Here is a 22,344-nt window from a genome sequence, read left to right as displayed (position 1 = left end):
ATAACTGGTCTAACTACAGAGGTGAAAATGCACACCTGGGAATTCAGTTTGAAAACAGATTAAGGAAAGAATGAACCAACTTTATACATACAGTTAGCCAATTCATCTGGCTTTGAATTTTCCTTCATCTGGTATCTATTCAAATTATGTAATATGGAGCACCAAAAAAAACCCCCAAAAGATAGAAACCTTTTAGTTTTGCTTCATACTCTTTTTATTCTTGGCTAGTTTCTACCTTTACAGCTGCCTTATAAGAAATTCTATACTTTCTGTTATCTGCTAATTTCTACTATGAACACAAATCTACAGAATGGGGATTTGAAGAATTTAATAAGACAGTTTGCTTTGAGGTTAAAAATTTATAAAAATGGACTCTGCTATGTAACAGACCAGAATTTCAGCAAGATTCATATCCAGGAAGATACACATGATGACCAGCTCCACTTGGACTCATAACATATCACCTTAGTCCTGCAAACCATATATCCTTCAATTCAAGTTTGCCACAGTAACATGTGACAAGTGTATAATTTAGGATGGACATCTACTTCTTTTAATGCCATATTTCACTGAGTAAAAGCACACCAAAAGGGCTGGATATTTCCATTACACTGAAAAGGCTGATTCCATACACTTTTTAATGACTGGCACTTAAAGTAATCTCTTTCTTAGAAATTTGCTTATTTAATTTTAGACTATATTCATTTGCATCACACAGAGGTAGGAATGGCACTAAAACACTTTTCTTGTTCAGTTTCAGGAGTGCAACTATTATGATTGCCAAAGCATTTTTGCTCCAAAAGAAATTCTGATCATTTAGGCATTGTTTCTTCCACAAAACCCTTATATCAGGGCCTGTCATGCTGTCCCTGGATAAAACAAGTATGGAGAGTGATATCTTCTCAAGCAAATATCACAATACCCCATTTTTAAAATGCAAATGTTAGGTTCCAAGTTTAGCCAAAATCATTTTAATAAGAGAGATTTTCTGAAGCTCCAGAATAACAGCAGCTAGAAAATTAGGTCAGAATGCACTTTGTGGGACTGTGTTGCAAAACAGCCACTGCTATTTGTAGCTGCCATGTGTATATAAAGGAGAATACAAAGGTGAAACAAATGTGTTAAGAAGTAACTATCATCAACAGTATTTTGCTGAGATTATTAGGACCTAAGTGATGGATGAAAATCTGAGGCAAAATACATTATTATTATTTGTTGTTCTGCTTTAACTAAATAGTAAAGTCAGATATCTATTTTCAAAATCAGAAGAGAAAAATCACTATTTTTATTTAGTGGAAATCCTTCAACATAAATATATCCAACTGGGAGATTTATTTGTTGGAGTAGTTATTCCTTCTGCTTTCGTCACCTAGATTGTAAACTTCATGACCAATTTACAGCATTTGGGAATTAATCCTGAAAATTAACTACAGTTTTCACATGGAAAATTAAAATTAGATTGCACTGATTTTTTTAAAGCTGTGTAGAGTATCAGCCTTGTCACTTATTAGTTGGAATTTAAATTAATAGAATACAAGATGACAATTAAAAATATGTTAAAAGAGCCATCTCTTAAAATGCTGGTAAAGTATATTGTTCATGTTTAGAACAGCTAATAATCTCTGCCATATTTACATATTCTAAAATATTAAATAAGACAAATGCTATTACTGCCCTGTTTTCTCTGTTGTCTGCAAAACAGCAGCAGAAGGTAAGGCATTGCCTGCAGCATGACCACTCTGCTTTCAAACCACTTTTGTGTTCTGGATTAATGCTTTCAGTCTTTTCTACTGTATAATCATTTCTGCTGCAGCAGAGAATGAGCAACATTTTCCAGTAGATCTATCTTATTTATAAAAATAGATAGAGGAAAGGTTACCCTAAAAACTTGCAAAGCAAGTTTTAAATTCTACTAGATACTCATAATCTACAGAAGAGCAGCTAGGAGAAAAAAGAGGGGGAAAAATTTTTTCTCCTGAAAATAACCTCAAATCCTCAGTCCTGTATATGATGAGAATCCACCATAACGAAAGAAATCAAAAGGGAGGTGAGATAAATGGAAAGATTGTGTGGTTACACAGATTAGGGACACAGTTGCAGCGTTTTGAATTTCTCTGTTCTCTGAGCTATAAATGATGATGACAGTCCAAGGTTACAGAAGAACAGGATGAGGTACAGACAGAAATCTGAAAGGGAAGAGGAAAGAAGCGGTTCTGCATGACTGAAATGAACACATGAAGTGCTTGCAAGAAACAAGATTATAGACAGAGAATAAAGAGATAGCAGTAAAAAAAAATTAAAAAATCAATACTTTAAAGAAATTAGCATAGAGGACTGGCTGCTTTAATACTTGCAAGCTCTGCTCCTCTCAGGTGGTCAATGATGAAAAAAAGCAAAAAGAACTTTTCCCAGTAAGGGCTGTCTAGTCCAAATAAAGTTAAACTGCATTTTGCCTTTGACTACAGACAAGATGTAGCTTGGATGAGTGGATTTGCAGAGTTACCTCTCAGGCTTCTCTTTACTTCATCCTCTACCTCCACAAGCATGTCAAAACTACCTCCAGTGCCTGTTACACTTAATGTGGAGTGGAAAGCAGAACAAGAAAGCATATATGAACTTTCTGGAACCAAAAGGAAAAGACTCCACAGTGATCTTTGAGGAAGTCTAATCCATATCACAGCACAAGCCATTATCAGTCTGGATACTCTGGCCAGAACAGTCAATTGATATTGGTGAAAATATTTCACACTAGCCTTGCTGCAGCTGCTCCCAGCTCATCCTGAGGAAGTCACTGCTTCTCTGAAAGGCTAGTGGTGCCTGGAAATGGGATTTCTCTGGTTACTGAGATTTTCAGTAAAATTTGTCTGTTTGTACAAATGATGGTAAACCCCAAAAATACAATTATTACATGGCATAATGGAACACACATCTGTACTCTATATTCACATCACTGAATAACCTCTTCCCTCCTTCCTTCCCAGCTCCCTCCTCCCTTTTTTTTTTTAAATGGTAAGACTATTCATACAAGTTAGAGCAGAGAACAGCCGAAGCAACCCACACACATATGTACTAGGTTTAAATTCTTTGGAAGACTATGTTGTTCAAGCTTTCCTTTTATTTATCCAAAATGGCACAAGCAAAAGATGTTAAAAAAAACAACTTGACAGAATGGTTGGGGAGGGAGAAGGAGTGGTCATTTCATAAGGAAAGAATATTACTTTCATACAACCTCGTGTCATTTTTATGTTTACACAACAGGACTGGTACAGTTGAGCATATCACATACTGACAGATTAACAGGACCTCCTACCTTGACTTCATTCTCTCATGCATTCTCCCATGCTGGATACATTGTTGGTCCAATTCATCATTCCGTTTCTGCATCTTCTCCAATCTGTCATGAAGATACTCTTTTTCCTGACTAAGCTGGTTGACTTCAGATCTACAGAAGTAAAAGAAAGCGATGATGGATGTTGTCAGATTTCATCCTGCAGTGTGCCATCAATATGTGGCTTCAGCATTTATAAAATTTCATACATTTATATGTAGTGCATAAACAAGATATTACTAGAACTTACAGAAACAAAATGCTGTTTCAGATAATCTCAAGACAAAAGAATATGATACTGGTGGGTATCTTCTAAATATGCCACTGGCAATCACTCAATTATAGGTTGGCTATGCTAATTTCAGCCTAATTTAAACAGGCATGCCATTTGGCATTATGCATCTATGTTAAATAAGATCAATAAATGTAAATTCATACTTGTTAAGCAAGAATTTGGCTAACATTTTGAAAAGACATTTTAACTTCTTTATTAGCAAAAACTAACATTTCATTTTAAAAAACAGCTACTAAAACCTTGTTCAACCTTTATTCCGTTTCATAGGTTGAACTCTCAACAGTTCACAGGTTGAACTCTCAATAGTGGTACTGTTTTAGAAACTTTAGTAACCTCCTGTGTCTAAAATAACATTGCACAGATTAAAAAGACATCAACAACAAAACCCCCATAAACCCCTCCCCCCCAAAAACACTCACTCCCAATAAAAACCCAAAGCCTCACTAAGAGGAAAATTACCTAAACTTTCAGAAACAAGGGACAAATCATACAGGCACACACTAATCTACATAAAACTCAGCACAGCCTTTAAGAATATTAGTCACTTCTAAGCAATTCTTATTCTTCACGGGTGAGCAGAGACACCAGATCCATGAATGACCCGGGACTGCTACTTGCTACATCTCTAACCATCAGCCCATGGAGAAACAGGCATGAGCTGTTTCTTAATATCAGGAAAAGACCTCAGATTAAATAGTGATAAAATATACATTATGCACTTGTACAATTTTAACTCTTTGGAAAAGGTTAATGAGAACATGTCAGAATCTGCTATACCATCAGAAAGTACGAATCAAAAGCAAGCAAATTTGATTTATGGCATCTGCCACTCCATATCTCAAGGTTAAAAAGCTTCAGATATATCTTTAAATCATAATCTTAAATATGCTGCAATTACAGCAGAAATACTTTACCTTCCTGGCTGTTACAGAATGCAACAACAACTGACATTCTGAAAAATACAACAAAATGCAGGGAGGAAGGAATACTCCTCCTTCAAAAACATGTTGTTACATTGACAAGTCAAATCTAGAAATGACAACATGATCTTTTCATGTTTAAATAGAGAACAATGCATGGTATCATCTGTGAATCTAAAAGAATTTAGCAAAGGAAACTTTGGACCGAGACTGTATGTAATTGAATTTAGATTGAGAGTTACAGCTCTATTAAGGAAGATCACACACAAATACATCAGAATTTGTAGAATTGTGCTGATAGATTTGCACATCAAACTTCAGTGCACAGGAGTTTCCTGGCTGGATACGTAATAGTGAGCAGGATGGTATAGGAAGGTAGCAGAAACTGAATTTTTCCACCGACCATTTTACAGAAATACTAGTAACATAAATGTCAGCATTAACAAAGCACTGCCAGCTGGACCAACTGTTATCACACAATGTGAATGCAGTCTGTACTTGATACTGATACTGTAAGACAGACAACCAGCAGATAAAAGCAAAGTTTCACTGCAGAGAAGCTCAAAGAGACCTGACACGGGACTAAATTCAATTCTGTATTCTTTTTTTGCCAGCAAAATTCAGCAACAGCATTTGCCATGTAGGAATACTGTAAATTATCACATTTGTTGGGTTTCCCAACTGGGACTTCCTGTTTCTTTTTCTGTATTTATATGTGACTGTCTCATTCATGGAAACAGCAGAAGCAACTTTCAAGGTGATAAAATTCTCCAAGTTTTACAAGGACTTATTAATCTCCATTACACTTGAAGGTGCCTAAAGTCTTTCTGGAAAGATCAAGTAATTCAAATCAACCAAAACCAAAACACTACTGAAATCATAATTAATGAAACCAAAGTAAGTAATGAATTAATTAAAATCATGAGTATCATAATCGCTAGTCTCTAAAATAGAGCTCTAAATGCCTGATGCAGCACATTATGAGTGTTGTCTTCTCCTAAAACATCTTTTGTAATTACAGTTAAACAGAAAAAAAAATTTCTAATTATGACATTACTTACACAATGTCCTTTCCATGTAACTAAGAGTCTGACCACCAAGACTCAAGTATTTAATGACACTGAAGTTTTGAAGGACAGCACGTTTGAAGGACAGAATGGTTAGGTCCATGTTAAAAGGTTCAGAGTGTTAGCATTAGAGAGAACACCAGTCCAATACAATACTGCATACCAAGAATCTTCCATTGTCACTTGTCAATGATTCCCTCTGCATCTTTAAACACACCTTTCATTCACCTCAGTTTCCAAACATTAAGATAAGACAGCTAATTCTATGTGATATTTAAGTAACTTCACACATTGCTGGGTTAAATAAAAACCCCAAATCCACCATAATTGTACTAAGCCTGATAACAGTACTGAATGCTATAGCACATTTATACAGGAATAGAAATTCCACTCAGCCAGAGGCAGGACCACTCCTGTGTGAACGCTTCTGAACAACTCTGCTGCCAAGGTATCACAGCAGGAAAAGAGAGGGGGTAAAAGTATGCAGTGCTGAACTTCAGAGATAGTTCACTCACAATGCTGGGGACAGAGGCAAATTAGAGAAATCTGTGCAATAATCACTGTGTCTGATGCATCCTGCACAACTAAAGGACACAGCATGGATGTGCTGAAGTTGTTCCATCTGAGCTACTCTGGGTCCAACAGTCTGAGCTGTGGTGGACTCAGTAGAAACTGAAGCATTTGGAGTGCTGCCACTGGAGCTGAACTCAGCAGGAAGGGGCACCTCTGCAGACTCAGGCTGGCCCTACAAGTCAGGCAGTCACGGAGATGTGTGTGCTTCTGAGATCTGATACACTCAAATGACCTGTATGAAATCACTGTTATTTTGAAACTGCACAGAGCAAAGCTACAACATCACATGAAAATGTAAAATGCATGCTTGTAATTGGATGCATAATAGATTTTGCCAAGTCTCATTTACTTGTTACTATATCAAATATAATTGATGGGGGCAGAAGCAACGACAGAAACAAAACCCCCTCAATACTTCTGGATCCATTTAACTACCTCACCTTCTATTTAAAAACCACTTTAAGGTTTTATCTACCATCTTTGCTGGAAGAATCTTGGAAAAAAACCCAAACAGGTTAGCCTCCAAACCACTTAAATACTAAAGCAAAAAAAAAAAGGTGAAAATGTTAAATAGTCAAAATTCAAAGTCAATCTTAGAATATCTTTAGGATGAGCTGATTTTTGAAAATAAGGTGGCAATGCTGCATTTACTCCTCTGAACTAGCTTTTTAATTTCAGTGCTTTTTAAACACTGCTTTTTCCTGCTCTTAAAACCAATTGTTTACTTGCACAGAAATTAAACACATGCTCTAAAATATTTTCTGCTGATGCAGTATTGTTGCATCTAATTTTAATGGCTAAATCTTCAGACAGACTGTTCCCCATCTTCATACAGCTACCTTCAACAAACATTTCACTCCTGGTATTGAGTGCAATGACTGCAGTCAACCAAACAGGCAGAAAAATAGTTCAGCCGGGTATGTGTTCTTTACTTCAATTAAACTCACACAGTTGGATGCCTACTGTTGCCAAACCAGTAATATAATTTATACATTATAGTCCAAACAGTAAAACTACACTAAAAGTCATTTAACAATATTTATAACACCATAAAATACAGTGTTAAAATATATGAACTGCAATATGTACCAAAATTATAAAATTTGTTTCTCATCATCAGTGATTAAAACCAGGATCATTGCTCTAGCTTCAATACTCACAACCCTGGTGACAGATTAGAATTCAAATCTTAATGATCAATTTACAATTAACAAGATAGAAGTGAAACAAATTAAACCAACCATTATATATAACGAGACCCAATGGACTCCCATTGTTCCCCTTAATTACAAAACGCAAATCACAAATACACAGTGGGTAGTGTTAAGCATTAATCTACAACCTAGAAACTCAGACAGTGACAATCAGAGGGAAAAAAAGAACAAAACAAGAGAGAAACAGAGAAGAAATCAACAAAGGACTATATTTTTATCCATGCCTATGCATACGAAAACCTTCACAGACACTATCTTGTTTCTGCACAGCTTGAGGGGTTTATAATTCGTCTGACATTGTCTTTCTGACACCTCTCTGTGTAGGGACTAGCTCAAAAAATGGTTCCAGCTTACATGTAAACACAAAAACTTCAGTTTAGATTTCTCAGAAAACCTGCATGAAATATAAAAATATATGTGCTATTCAGATAATTCAGCTGATATTGTAGAAATACATAGTTGTCACAGATAAATTTGAAATGTCTTTTGTTACAAATGGGTACTTCCTATTAAACGAAATAAAATTTAAAAAAACTTACTATTACAACTGTTATTAAAAGAGCTTGAGTGTTCTACCAATTAAATAATGGTATTGGTAGCACACAGGTATATCTTAAACCCATGGAAAATAAGGCACAAAGATTCCAGAAGTACAGCAAGAAAATACACATCCAGATCCAAAATTCAATTTATGATAATGTCAAAAATATGGAAAAAAATGGAAAATATTTTCTGTGAAAATAGGGCACACTGTTGCTTTGTGATCTGCCTTTATTAATGCACATAAGAACTAAGTTATAAAATCTTCCCCAAATTATTGCTTTTTTGCAGAAGACAAAACTACAGCATTCTGTACCATAATGTGGTCTTACACAACAGTCAGTGACAATGAGCTGAAGATTGCCTTTTGGAGAGGTGCTACTGAGGGATATGTGCCCATCATGCACTTAGAACTTGGCTAAAATAATTTTCTGCATCTGATCTCCTGATCACATCACTTTGTGAAGCCATCTATATTAGTCTGTCATTTTCCACCACCTCCAGTTCCACCTTGCTGTTCTCATTTTTACCTTCTATTTTTTTGCCTCTACCTATTTCTCTATCCCTGTAACTGATTGCAGCAGCTCCCACTCCAATGAAGGAAAGCTCAAGCTATTTTAGGACCACTTCTCAGAACCACTTTCATGCATTCTTCCTTACAGTTTCTTGTGTAAAAAATACCACTTCCTGGAGATGCAAGAGGGCTCCTTTTCCCATTTTCAGGTCCTTGACATAGTCAGCTAATGCTGCTAGGTGGAGAAACACTTGGCAATCTCTAGTATTTATTTTCAGAGAATAATGTGTTTTCACAGTATGTTTTCTGTCTTTCCTTCATCCTTTACAGTTACTAGTCTGTGACTGTGAGCTCTAGCAACAAAGTCTGTGTGCTTTTTTATTGCTGGAATAATAATATGAATTGAATCCATTTAGATTTTGCGTTACTTTAGGAGAAGAGCTCTTTTTCAGAGGAAAAATTCTCTTTGCTTCTCTCTCATGTACCCCTCACAACACTTGCATGGGAATATTGCTTACAGTCCCTCAAGTTTCTCATTTCTTCCCCAAACACTCTGGATGTGATTCATCTCCAAACTTCAGACACTTAACAGCTAGTCAACACTTTATATTCAGTGGGAAGTAGGATAGGCAGTGGAGGCAGTACCCATGGGAAACATAAATTTTATTTATTACAGACATATATATATATATGTGTGTCTGTCATCTACTTAAATTCTCCTTTGACCATTCCTGGGAAGAGGGTACTGGGGTAAATGAGCTCTCTCCCTGAGTGAGTTGTGCCTCTTCTACATTACCTCATGGACGATTAAATCCACCCAGAAGAAGAATCCTGTCTTGAAAACCAATTTTACCTATGCTGAGTGGTTTCCTTACTTCCCATAGGCCATGAGATGAATACTAGCCTTAATTACCAAATTCACTTTGCATGCAATTTACAGAAGATACAGAATGCCAACTCTCCACTGAAGTCCAGTTTACTACTCTAAATATGAACCCCCAAAAAGTTTCAACAGATACTATTTTTACACTTAAAAATGTAAAATCAAATTATTTCTGCTAAAGAATTACAAAATTCATGTTTTCTTTAGAAGATAGTTCTGTTTTACAGAACTTTTGAATAGATACCTCCATAGCTTTGTATTTCTTTAAATTATTATTACTTCCAGGTGTTGCTCTCTTCCTCAGTTTTTAATGGCTTTGAACTTAGATCTACTATTGATTGATAAAAAGCAGCAGCAGAATCAGAGCATCAATGACAAGCAATTTTGATGACAATTATTTTATAGACAATATCCAGTGTGTAGTGTAGTGCTGTAAAAAGAGTACTAGAGTAAATAAATAAAATTACAACAGTCTGAGATCATTGAATCTTTAGCATTTTTCATATAACTTCAGATAAACTTGAATTGTAGCTTTTTAAACAATTTTCTACCCTTCATATTAAGACTATGAACACAAGGAAGAAAATACTATGCAATTTTTACATTGGAATTGTCCAAGAAATTTGAATTAATAGTTAGAAACAAAATCTTAAGAGGCATATTATACTGAATTTTTAAGAGGCATATATTACATTGATATGATATGTAATACCTAGGACAAAATGAAAAATAATAAATATTAAAATACAAATAAAAAGATAAAGAAGCATGTCCTAGTAATAAAAGGGTCAGGTTAACAAAAATATACTAACCTGTATTTTTCTGACATTTGTTCCAACTTCTTTGCCAATACAAAACATTCTTCCTTTAATTTTGCTATGAATGTATTCTGGGAGGTCAGCAATGAATCCAGTTCTTCTACTAGAAAACATAAAATTATGATACTATAAAATTACAATTATATAAATTTATAGATAACATGGAAAAAATTTTATATATTCTTAATTTCTTTCTTCCAGTTCATTCTAGTTTTGAAATGTTTTTTAAACTTCAGCTACTTGGACATCATCACTTACCAAATTAAGGCTCTATGTCAGAATTAGCTGAAGTGTTAAAGCAATGTTGCCACTGAATCTGGTCTTGTAAGAGAAGAATCACTGTGAAGACTATATATCTAATCTGGTGGGCTTGCTTTTTAGCTAGAAGTTCACTGACATTTCTAGGAGGAATAAAATTGGCAAGCCATGCTTTAGCAGACTTTTCCTTGCTCAACTGGTGCAGAGGATACACCAGCAACCCAAATGCTCACATTGTAGACTCATTTCAGTATCTCCTTAAAACAGCAGTTCCTTTATTTACTGTGTCCTGAGCTTACCATGAATAATGTAATTTTTTATTCTTAAATGAAAAGATTTAGACTTACTGCCCAGTGACAGTTGAAATGAAACCATTTCATAAAGTAATTTTCAGTTACGATCAGTTTGGACTGCACCAAAACTCACGACCTAGAATCCAGGTATCTTTGTTCTTTCAAAAGAGAGATACTGCAAAATGATCTTTCTTGATTTCTGCTTTTAAAATTGGTGAAAGCATAACCACTCTTGCCCAAATTCCTTGTATGTGTGTAGGGTCATAATAAACAAGGTTTTCTTTATATACATTATAAATTACTATAATTTTCAACTCCCTCTAATTCTACTAGAGATGTATAAAAACAGATCCAGACATAATATTGTTTCATTTTTGTATACTGGGACAATTTATGCACCAGAAAGGTAAATTACATTTCTCTTGTGCAAAATTACACATGGTCACATGCAGATGTGCTGGCAAAAGGAGGAAAAAATGATTCTGAGAGCTTCTTTTCGTCTCCTACAGTGTAGGCAGCAGCCATAATGTAGCTGTTTGCATTCCCTGAACACATGAAAAGGTCCTCTAGTACTGTGGTAATACTAAAAAAGGCAGAAAATTGAAAAGCATGCCTGCTACCTTACGTATTATCCAACACCCCTTATAATTAATATATGTTGTGTAGTTTTCCTGAAAGTAAATATGGTATTTTGTAAACACATAAATATATCATGTTCTTTAACAGCTGAAACTCCTCCTACTTTCCATGCTCATGGGTTACAGATTTCATCTCTTAAAAATTCCTTTTTTTTGTTTATTTATAATATGCACCTCTATTAATGTTGTTGGCATAGTACTTCATAATACAAAAAGCTCTTTTTTGTTTGTTTGGAAAACCCATTTTACTTCCAGATTAAAGTTAGATGTTATTGATGGGCTAAGTCAATGCAATGAAGTCTCCTATTATGAGAACCTGAAGTATGCAAGGGATTAAACATCTTTCTTCTAGACTGAGGATGTGGGGGAGGCACATGGTAATGCTAAAAATGTTTGAGGCTGCAAAGATTAAATAAAGGAACATATCAATTTGGAGCCAGTGAATTACATCCAGCTGCGACAGTGAATTAAGAACCGATTAATGGCTAAAGCTTTTCTCCAGTTTGGATGCCGAAGCAAACTCATTAAGCTTTTAGAGTAGCTATAATGTGTGTACTGTGGGAACTGTTCAATGCTATTCAGGAGACTTTAACTGTAAGCTCAGAGCATTTCCCGCAGAGCTTCTGATGCTATTTTCTTTATATAACATGTGTGCCTGAAAATCCAGCCAAAAACAAGCCCTTTGTTTTTCTACTTTGTTGTGGTCTCTCTCAGCTTTACGTTTCTTGAACACAGGTAAATAAACTCATAATCCAGATGGTGCAGCAGATGTGAGAGCAGCACTCTGAAATCAACAGACAGTGGGCAATACTTTCCATTTTCTCTTTTAAACGCTAACTAATATGTAATTCGGAATCTCCGGTGTAGTTAGCATCTGCTCCCTTCGGCCAGCCAAAGGTTACAGGTGTTCCTGATGTCATTTCACAGTAAGGCGTGGGCCTGGCTTGTGAGTGAGTGCCCAGGCTCTAATCTTTCCCTACCACCTACCAGTTTTCTCATGCTGGGCCTCCATTTGCTGCATCTTCTGTGTCAGCTCCTGCTCTCTTTGCTGGGCCTGAAGGGCTCGGGCCTTTGCTTCATTGCTAATGCTGTGCTGAATGTTCTCTTTCTCCAGTCTACAAAAAAAAAAAAAAAAAACCAAATAGGAAATAAAGAAAAATAAAAATCATATAGTGAAGAGGATAAATTAAAAGGGTAAAGCAGAACATTCAAATAAGAATAATAAAAATCTGGTCAAGCTTTTCACATTAAACATTCTCCTCCTCCTTCAGGTTATACAAACTGACCTTTCTCTTACAATGTCAAACATTCTCCAGTGACTAGCAGAAAATGGATAAAAAGTATGATCTATTTCCTGAGAGAAAATTTGCTCTGCAGACAAAAATAGGATTTTATTTTTAAAAATTTTAATCACGACCTCTTTTTTTATAAGGAAGCTTACCAACATTCACTTTGCACGGCACATATTATTTGCATTTTTTTTTAAATGCTATTTGTTTAATTCTGCAGTGAAGCTTAGGGACCTGACCCCGAGATGGACTGGTTCCCAGTGAATCAGCAGGAGATAAGTCAATGGGAGCGATTGCCACAGTGCTCGTGATACAGCTACTCTGAAAGCTTAATGAGTTTTCTTGAGCAACCAAACAAGTTTTAACTATTAATTTATGTAAATAGGATATGAATGCATCCATGACAATAGAGTAGACTGCTAGCACCACACAGGCCCATCCCCTTGTGGTTCTGCTCACTGGGGGGTTGTACAGAAAGGTCTAAAGCCCAATACTATTATTGAAGTATGCAGGCAAGAGAGCAATTTACTTGACCAGATACGCAAGATGGGGCAATCCACTCCCGAGGCAAAACAAATGCTAGACTACCACACTCCATTGAAGCATTTTATTTAATGTAAGCCAAGCAAAAAGAGCATGGAAAATAAAACCCCAAAAAGATATATGCATGTAAATTAGAAAAGATCCTGAACTGCAAATTCAGATCTAGACTTTCCCAAAGGTTGTGAATATTTATCTGGTGCACATTGGGATCCACATTTAAAACGTCAGTAAGTCCACACATACAAGGATTGATTTCTAGATTTCAAATGATGTGAGCAAACACCTTTCTACTGAAATGACATTTAATAGCTTGGGATAGGCTTCTAAAAAGTCTTATAAACATGTTTTATTCTAGGGATATTACCTATTTCAGAGGACTACAAAACAGAACACGGGCATAGATCATGTAAGGATAAAGCCACATCTCATGTGGTTGCTACACTTAACCTTTGGATTGGTGCCTAATAACCCATCCGAGATATTGCAATATCTCAGCATGACACACACAATGTTAAATCTTCTCTCTCAAATTTACCCCAAAGCAATACAAATGGTGGGTCACATTACACTAATTCCTGGTCCTGATGTTTCAAGCCCTACCTTAGGCAAAACTCCCTTGGAAATCACAGGCAGTTTCTTCTGAGGGAAGACAGCAAATACGTTTAGATAGCAAAAATATTAGAGCGTTAAGGAAACAAAGCACATTTTTAAAGGAAATTTCATATCTTGAATAGCACTTTATCACATCACTCTCAGAATTGCTTTGTAATCATATTGGGGCTATCATAAGGAGTGATGCTCCCATCATTTTTAAGTGTAAGCTCCAAATATGGAAAGCATTACTAAGAATATTTTTCCCACATTTGCTGGAAACCAGTCTGTGCAAACCCCTTTATTTTACAAATGATTTTATCTTCAGAGAGTTGTTATAGCATTGGATTGCTAAAAAAACTAAAGGAAAAAAAAGCCACCAGCACCTCTAACATTCCTCTGATGCTTTCAGCTGAAGAAAGTGTCAGTAGCACACTATTTTATTTAATAGTTCTCATGTGAGATGGCTTTGTGCAGTTGGGTGCTGTGCAGTCATCTGGCACACAGCTGGCTGGCTGGCCTTCTGCTGGGGGTAACCTTCAGCGTGCAGCAAGCTACCAAGCTACCAAGGCAAACTTGTGAAGGTCCATTCCTCACTGCTAGGGCCCCTCCTGATGATCTCATGTAAACCAGCAAGTTCAAAATAAATGGAGAATCTACTGCCCCCAGAAACACTCTCCTGTGTAGGGGACCCATCCAAAAGAGATACTGACCTGTGCCACTTACTGCACAGAGCAAGCTAGCAGGAGCTCAGAAACCATGGATGTGTAGTGAGTGCCCTGCGGCTGAAGTGTGTATGGGATGGCTGAGGATGAATTTGTACAGCAGATAAAAGCTCAGTTGTAAAATTAGGAAAACAGGTAATTCTTACACGGAAGAGTAGCTTCTTGGGACTTAAAACATTTTGGAATTAAAGCACATCCAATGCCACACAGAGCAATATCTGAGGTGCTTAGAACTGCTCAGGAGCAAAAAAAAAAAAATATCCTGGAGCCAAATCTGTCTAAATGGAGTGGCATGTCCTTTATCTACACCTTGACTTGAACCTGCTCTCTAAGTTCAATCTCTCTGCCCTCCAACTGAAAATTTCCTCAATACATATATGGAGAGAAAAAAAGAAAGTATAACACATGCAGAAGGCAGCCCAAGAGGTTTTAGGATCTATTGGTAACTTTCCTGCTACAACCAACAAATACTGGAGGAGTTCTAGAAGCTTTGACACTGTCTGTCCAATTGCAATTTCTCAAATCAATTATTTCACAATTCAGAGTAAAAGAAAATCTATGGACTGTATATAGAAGGAAGCAGTCCTTAGTCCCTCCAGCATTAGTGCGAAGACGTCAGAGGTCTCCTCCTACAAAAACTCCAGAATTTCTTATATTCACTAATGGAAAGCACAGAGGCAATGAAAAGCAAAGCTACAACTGACTAATTTTGATGACACAGGTAATATCTGAATCAAAAATGACAGCTAAAGATTAATTGTTCCAGAAATTAAAAAAACTTAATCTATAGAGTTCAAATATAGGAGATGAGTGGTTTAAGTGAGCCAGACTATTCTCTACTCAAATTCAAACACTAGCTCTACTGAGTGCAAAACACTAAACACACTAAAATGCACATGTGATTGGTCACAACACTGATCAATTTTACCAAAGCAGACACATGGAACTCACGGAAACTTCCACTTCTGTGCAACAAAGTCAGGAGCAACCAAAGACTCAATCATGGAGAAAGCTCAAGCTCTCCTTGAGCCTTGTTCTGAAGCACAGGTTTTCCACAGTGATTTTAGCTCTAAACTCCTGTTTTAAGCCTGCACTGGGGCTGTCAAGAGCCATAGTTAAGTCATTTAACTGGTTTGCACAACTCCATGAACTCGATATTGGTTTGCAGTGCATGAAAGTTATGCTTTTCAAATGTTCCTGACAAAACAAAAGGCGCTGTGTACTGTAGCTTATAGCACAGGAAGAAGAAAATTGCCATCTCTGTCAAACTTTAAAAAAATCCTTGCGGCAACTGAAAGTGAAAAATTCAAAGTGAAAATTCACTTTGGTCTCAAAGCTAACATGAAGGAATGCTGACTGAATTTGAGCCATCAAACTTAATTTTAAAGAAACAAATAAAACTCCAAACCAAAATCACCCCCCAAATCAAAACACCTTTCTCACCACTAACAAACAAAAATTGGATCACAGATCCATTTACAAGAGAAGTCCACTCTCTGCCAAAGGGTTTTGCAGTAAAGAAAAGGGAAGCATGTAAAGACTAGTGACATAAAAGTCGTATTTGACATAACTAAAAGTTCATCTATTTTTGACTAGAAAAAAACAGAACTTGGATTGACAAAAGTTTGAATTGCACTATGCAGTTCAATAGTATGTATTTCTGAAGGAGTCTTTTCAGTTTGGTAACAGTAAAAATACAAAAAATAAAAAAGCAGGATGATTCTTAATGTAGAATTAGGCCTAATGTAGAATTAGACTGGAGGCTGCCAGTATTTCTTCTGGCAAAGCAACTACAATTTGAAGCAACCATGCTTCCTATATTGACTATTTGATTTTTCCATGAGATCAACATGTGGCATTTTTAAAAAAGCTAATGGATCCATTAGTAAGGACTATGAACTTAACTGGACAAATTAAAATACTCTAGCAATTATCTCAGTTCAGTGATACACAAGAGGTTATCATAGCATTATTTTTGACGTCTTCATTTCATATTAATGACAGTTCAAAATACAACAATAAAGCATTTTAGCTTTCATATATGCTTGTTTTAACCTGAAGTTCATAAACCATTAAGGAGCAGCCAGCATTTAGTGTTCCACATGCTTGAGCTATCCGAACTAGCAAGACTTGTCTAAATGATGACCAGTCCTGGAACTCTGCACCCACACTCAGACTTGGGCAGCAGGAGGACCAGTCAAGCCTAACACTGATGTTTTTACCACATGCCTCAGTGGTCCAGAACAGACCTCTTTCCTAGGTAACACGTAGCAAAGTGGGCCAGCACTGTGAGCCACTGCACAACAAATTACCTCAGAAGAGACAAAGGACTCAGCTGAAGGCTCCTGTAGCTCTTTCAGAGGAAATGAGCTTTCTCTCCCAGTATTTTTGAAAATAAATGTATAGCAGAAGATTCTCTACCAAACTGGAAAAGTTTTGAGGAGTTACCCAAGCATTTTATTCCCAGTACCTTTAGTAAAATCTTGCATGAAGTCACTCAAATCAATTAAAACTCTTGAAAGTAGGACTTGAAAGACTACATGTATTAGAAGCCCTAAAGACCAAATAACTTTGGGTTCAAAGGTTCAGCAGTGTTTAATGCAGTCTGCCTTGCAAACTTTCCACAATACAGGTCTAGTGGACTGTCCATTACAAGCAGCTTTCTGAATCACCTTCTCATAGGCTCTTTTATCTTATTATTTCAGCTGCAAGTGTCAAAAGAAGAATAGAAAATTACAGCAATCCTTGCTCTTCTCTCAGGCTATAGGAGGAGAAAAACCCAACCAAACAAACCACACATTCATGATAAAAAGGAAAAAAAAGTATAAAAGCTGAAACAAGATGTCACAATACCTGACTTATTCTCTAAGGGGACATATGAGAAAATTTTTGCTATCTCTAACTTTATTACCAGACACTATTCAAAACTCACAATGATAAAGGTCATAAGAGATGGTATACAAAATAAGATCACACTTCAAAAACTTCTTTCCCCTGTATTTTTAATGTATCTTTGTATGTATGTCATACACAGAAGAATAAGGGCTCATTTTTTATTTTTTCAGGTTAGCAGACAAGTCTAAAGGTTGGGCTGCAAACATGGAAAAAACGTCCAATTTACCAAGAAGTCATTCTCCCCAGGAATAGTATTAAATAATTCTCTATATTAATGTAAAACTTCTACAACTCCTTTCAGACCAGCCTTTCAATTTAACAGCACTGCAGTACCCCATTCAGCTATTTATAAAAGAGAATGTGTTTACTGAGTTTTATCATATGCTATCCAATCTTAGTATTTTCAAACATTTAAGTAAGAAAATGCAACACAGTAAGACCTGTAATTCTGCAGGTAAACAGGTACATGCTGGTTTTAAATGCAGCTATGATTCAAAATTATTGCTTTCCACACCTTCTAAATTGACAGAGTTCTAGAACATCAACTCAGTAAGAAGGCTCAGGGTCACAAGATTTCTCCCTTTCCTTTAAATCAGCCTTCCAGCAACCTTTGTTTAGCACTGACTGTTTTGGTTATCTTCTTTTGTGAGGCCTATGAATTTTCATCTAATAGGACCTTGTTAATAGCTATGGTTGCTCTGAATGAGGACTTAGCTGGACAGTGTTTAGTGGTTTCCTCTTATTAAACACTGTAGATTTTTTTTGCCATCTGAATTTTTGTAATAAAGGTTTTGATTTTTTCAGTGCTTGTGTGGATTGGATTTTATGGCTCTTGGTGTTTTTAAAAGGCAAAAGAAAGGCATGAAATGAATGTTCTTATTGCAAAAAATAATTTAAAACATACATATGAGTGCATGCTTCCTCAAGAATTATGTAGAAGTATCTTTTAAAAGCATGATCAGGTCATTTCTTTAAACCTTTCCAAGGAGCTGAAAAATTGCCCTTCCTGTATCCCATTGAGGGAATTACCCACTGAGTTGCTCTTTTTGTCAGTTTCTGGGAGCTGACTGGATGCTGATTCTGGAGTTGGCTGCCAGGTCTTCTCAGCAGAAAGCTCAAGTTTCTGGAAACTGCCCCAGCCAGCACACTGTGTTTGGTGAGCTTCAGTAAAAGCTATATTTGCATGGTCAAATTTTGAAGAAACACAGCTATTAAATTAACTGGTGAATTTGAAGGACTGCATCATTTCTCAGGATACATGTGGGCCTATTCTTGAGAACTGAGGCTCAAAAAAACCCAACCAAACAAACAAAACTTAAATCTTGTTTCGGGTATTAGTTGAGAAATACAGAGTTTCCTAAAATAATGACATGTCAGGGCTTTCTTCTCATAACCATGAGAAGCAATGAGAACCATGAGAAGCATTAAATGCAATTAGAAAAGTAATGTAAAGGTCAAGGGGTGAAAAATTCAGCATTCAAATTGATCCAGCTCTTCAAATATAGTTCTAAGAAGTTCGAAGGTGCAACAGAAATAACTTGAAAGTAGAAATACATTTAAAATATGTTAATGAAACTAAATGAAATTTCACTACCCTACTTGAGATGAAAGACTGGAAAAAAAAGCTCTTCCAGACTGCTACTACTGTTTCATAAAAACACTTCAAATAATAAGAAACACTTTTGGGGGGGCAATAAAAGAAAAGGTTAAGCTCTACGCAGATTTCCAACCTCATCAAGAGACTAACTACAATTAGTTGACAAATTAGCTTGAAACAATTTTCCCCAAAACGCAGGTAACTTGTCACTTATATCCCCATTCCCAGAGTTCAAGCAATAAGAATTTAAATTTTGCTGAAACAGAAGTCTGTGCATATGACTTTCTTGTACCCACTGATTTTTTTCCCCATATCTCTCTATTTAGGATGCAGCCACACCACTGGAACTACTTTATAACTTCTATATGTATTTCCACTTTATATAATAACAAGAAGTCTACAGATTCAGTCCAAAATTTCCACTTTGCCCTTTAAGCCTTACTGAGGCATCAGGAGAAACTATACATTAACGGCTGCATGTGAAAAAAAATTCCTACTCTTGCTCGCCATACTTGAAATGTTCTTAGATGTTATTACAACTAACTGGAGGTATTAGTAGGCATGAGACAGATGAAAATCTAGGACCACAGGAACAGACATACAGTAACACAGAGTGTTACTCCTATGGAAGTTTCTATGAATTAAAGAACCTTGAGCACAGTTAACTTCTACATTTCTACTTCTATCTGTGAGGTCAGTTAACAAAAGGAAAGGACTGGATTTCTTACTTTACATTCAGCATAACAGAAAGAATTTGCAAATACCTAGCCTATAACATGATTCTACTCTTTTGGCATTATAGCCATCAAGATATATCCAGAAAACCACCAGTTCCTCAATAACTTCTCTTCAATCTCAATAGTCCTCTGTATATCAAGTCACAACCAAGTATTACCAATAGCTTCCCTCTATTTCAATGTTAGAGGAGAAAAAAGTGCCTCTAACAGTAATTAACATTTCATATTAGGTCAAACATACTGACTTGGATTCAAAATCTGAATTTTCTGGCACATTTATAAGATTTGCCATCAAGATATGAGGCTTGTAAGTAAATATCCATTCTCTCATGACTATTACCATCAGATTGTGAAGTATTTGGCTCCTAAGTCCCTATAGAAACACAATTAAATACAGCATAGGGAGAAGTGATCTTTGTGAAGTCTTAGTACATAGCCTGAGCACTTCCAATATTGCACGTTTCTCTAGAATATTCTTTGTTCCACAAGACACTTTTACAAATAACTGTATGTTGAAATAATTGCTTAACAAAGAAGATTTTTACAGGTATATGTTTTGTATAAACAAATTTACATAAATTATTTTCCCTGTATTTAAAAAAAAGGAGTAATTTTCTTGATTTATGGTGATTCTTGAATTTGGCACCAGCAGTCTATTACGATGCAGCTTCAGGACACATTTAAGGCAGACAATGTCAATATAAGAGGTGTGGTCCTTCTTTTCATCCTCTTAAAATGAGCCCTCACAAAACCTATTCTTCAAGAAATGATTCCTTTTTCCATCTGAATAACTCCCTGAATAACCTGATCACACAGGTGCCTGTCTTCAGTGGCAGCAGAAGCAAGGACCTGGCAAATGTGGCCAAACATATCCCTATATTACCACTCTAGGGACTTGCTTTTCAGCAACAGCATAGGCTCAGACCAGGTTCAGATAACTGTGACTCTGTACTTCAAGGCTCAGCTTGTTAATACAGTAAATCCAACCATCAGGCTCCTACCATTGAATCAAAAAATGATGCAGCTAAATGATGCAGAGACCTGATCTGCTATGAACTCACTCTGCCAATTTAAATTTGTTCAAAAACCCAATGTTTTTGGTACGTTAACTTTGTACCAGCAAGCTTTATGCTGAATCAGGTATCATCTGTCCTTCCTGCAGCTGGCATAAAGTCAGCATAAACACGGCGTTGCATGCTCTAGCTAATTAAAAAGGAAAGTGCCTGTGTGCTCACACCTGATCCGGATCAGCTCAGCACAGCTGAACGATCCAGTCGATCACAGATGCACTGGGAGTGACTGCTCCACACTTACCTGCATTTCTCACACGTCAGCTATGGACACACAACCTGCACTTAAGGTGCCACAGGCCTGATATGTGGAAGTTGATAATTATCCCCTACTATTGCTGAAATTGGGAAGAAGTTAAGGAATGGTTTTTTTCCTGTCTCCAAAGGACCAAGCCTCACAAGAACAGCTTGGGAAGAAGCAGAATCGTTTGACAGAACAAAGCATTTCTTCAGGATGACAATTTGAAAGACAATATTTGATTTTCAGGGAATTTGATCTAGGGTAAGCTAGACTTCTACCCCATCCTACAGCAAGCTACCACACATTCCAGCAAACTGACAGACTTATGACCAAAAGCAAAAAAGATGAGAAATACTGTGCTAACATTACACTGTACTTGACTATTGTTGATTTGCTCTAGATCTTACAAAAACATCCTAATGAAAACCATGCTCATCTGCCCGGATGTCACAAGAGCTAGATACAAACAAGTGAGCTAAAAAAATAAAAAATCCAGCCTTATATGCCTTTTATTCATTTGTTCAGCTGTGGCATAATTTTAATATTATTCTGATTGTAACTACCTGCAGTATTAGATGCCTGCAATATTAGAAATAATGGACAGGGAGCATAACAGTTGAAGTTTTTGGTGGTGGTTTTGTTAGGTTTTTTGGGGTTTTTTCCCTTTTGGACAGGTTATAAATCTCTTCTTTATGCTGTCAAGAGTAAGGGAGAAACATATTTCAATAGCAACTTTAAAACGAAACTCACAAATTACTACCATTATGCTAAGTGCTAGATATCCCACTGTGCAGTTTTGCTTTGTGAATTTTTACCTTCTTCCATGCACACTTTTAGCCACTGATCGCACAGCCTTTCAGTGTTTTCTGCCTTTTCCTTTAAATAAACTGGCTCTGGCTCCTTCCATCTGGTTCCCCTTCCGTCAGCAACCCTGCACCTGTTCACACCTCCTCTCCTGTTGGATTCCACTGAACATTTCCTCCTCTGCCAGGGCTATTCTGGCACTCGCAACCTTTCTGTCATTCAATCCATCTGTCAGAAGTGAACTTTGTTTACCGCAAGCTTCTGCTTTCTTCTTCAAGAAGCAAAGCCCCTCAAGGTCATTGTCAAATGAACTGTCGGTGTAGATTTAAATCCACTTCTGCTAACCAGCAGCAGATGAAGTTCTTTACAGTCCTGTATTTGTGAAGATCAGTTTGGGGTATAGGAGAAATAGTAAGAAGCAAAATAATAGCTTTTAATCATAATTTGTTAACTCCAAGAGCTAACATGTTTTTCTTCAAATACATGTATCTGCTCCTTCTTGCTAGGGCTA

General features: G+C 36.5%; 1 protein-coding gene across 5 annotated transcripts in view; it reads right to left on the bottom strand.

Moving 5' to 3' along the window:
- SDCCAG8 (SHH signaling and ciliogenesis regulator SDCCAG8) overlaps positions 1 to 22,344 on the bottom strand; it is a 105,886-nt gene that overhangs the window by 35,459 nt on the left and 48,083 nt on the right. For 4 of the 5 annotated variants that reach the window (XR_011679472.1, XM_071428984.1, XM_071428965.1 and 1 more), the window contains exons 14-16: positions 12,329 to 12,456; positions 10,147 to 10,255; positions 3,311 to 3,442 (exon numbers count right to left, since the gene is read on the bottom strand). Coding sequence is in view for 4 of the 5 variants with exons in the window: in XM_071428984.1 (XP_071285085.1) it covers positions 3,311 to 3,442; positions 10,147 to 10,255; positions 12,329 to 12,456 (369 nt within the window). In the remaining variant the exon portion in view is untranslated. The remainder of the gene's footprint in view (positions 1 to 3,310; positions 3,443 to 10,146; positions 10,256 to 12,328; positions 12,457 to 22,344) is intronic. The other variant, XM_071428957.1, reaches the window with a different exon arrangement.

The sequence above is a fragment of the Agelaius tricolor genome, unplaced genomic scaffold (genome assembly GCF_023055355.1).
Source record: "Agelaius tricolor isolate 1412-34295 unplaced genomic scaffold, bAgeTri1.0.p SCAF_1, whole genome shotgun sequence".
Taxonomy (NCBI): domain Eukaryota; kingdom Metazoa; phylum Chordata; class Aves; order Passeriformes; family Icteridae; genus Agelaius; species Agelaius tricolor.
Note: the sequence above shows the minus strand (reverse complement) of the source record. Positions and strands in the feature narration are given on the sequence as shown.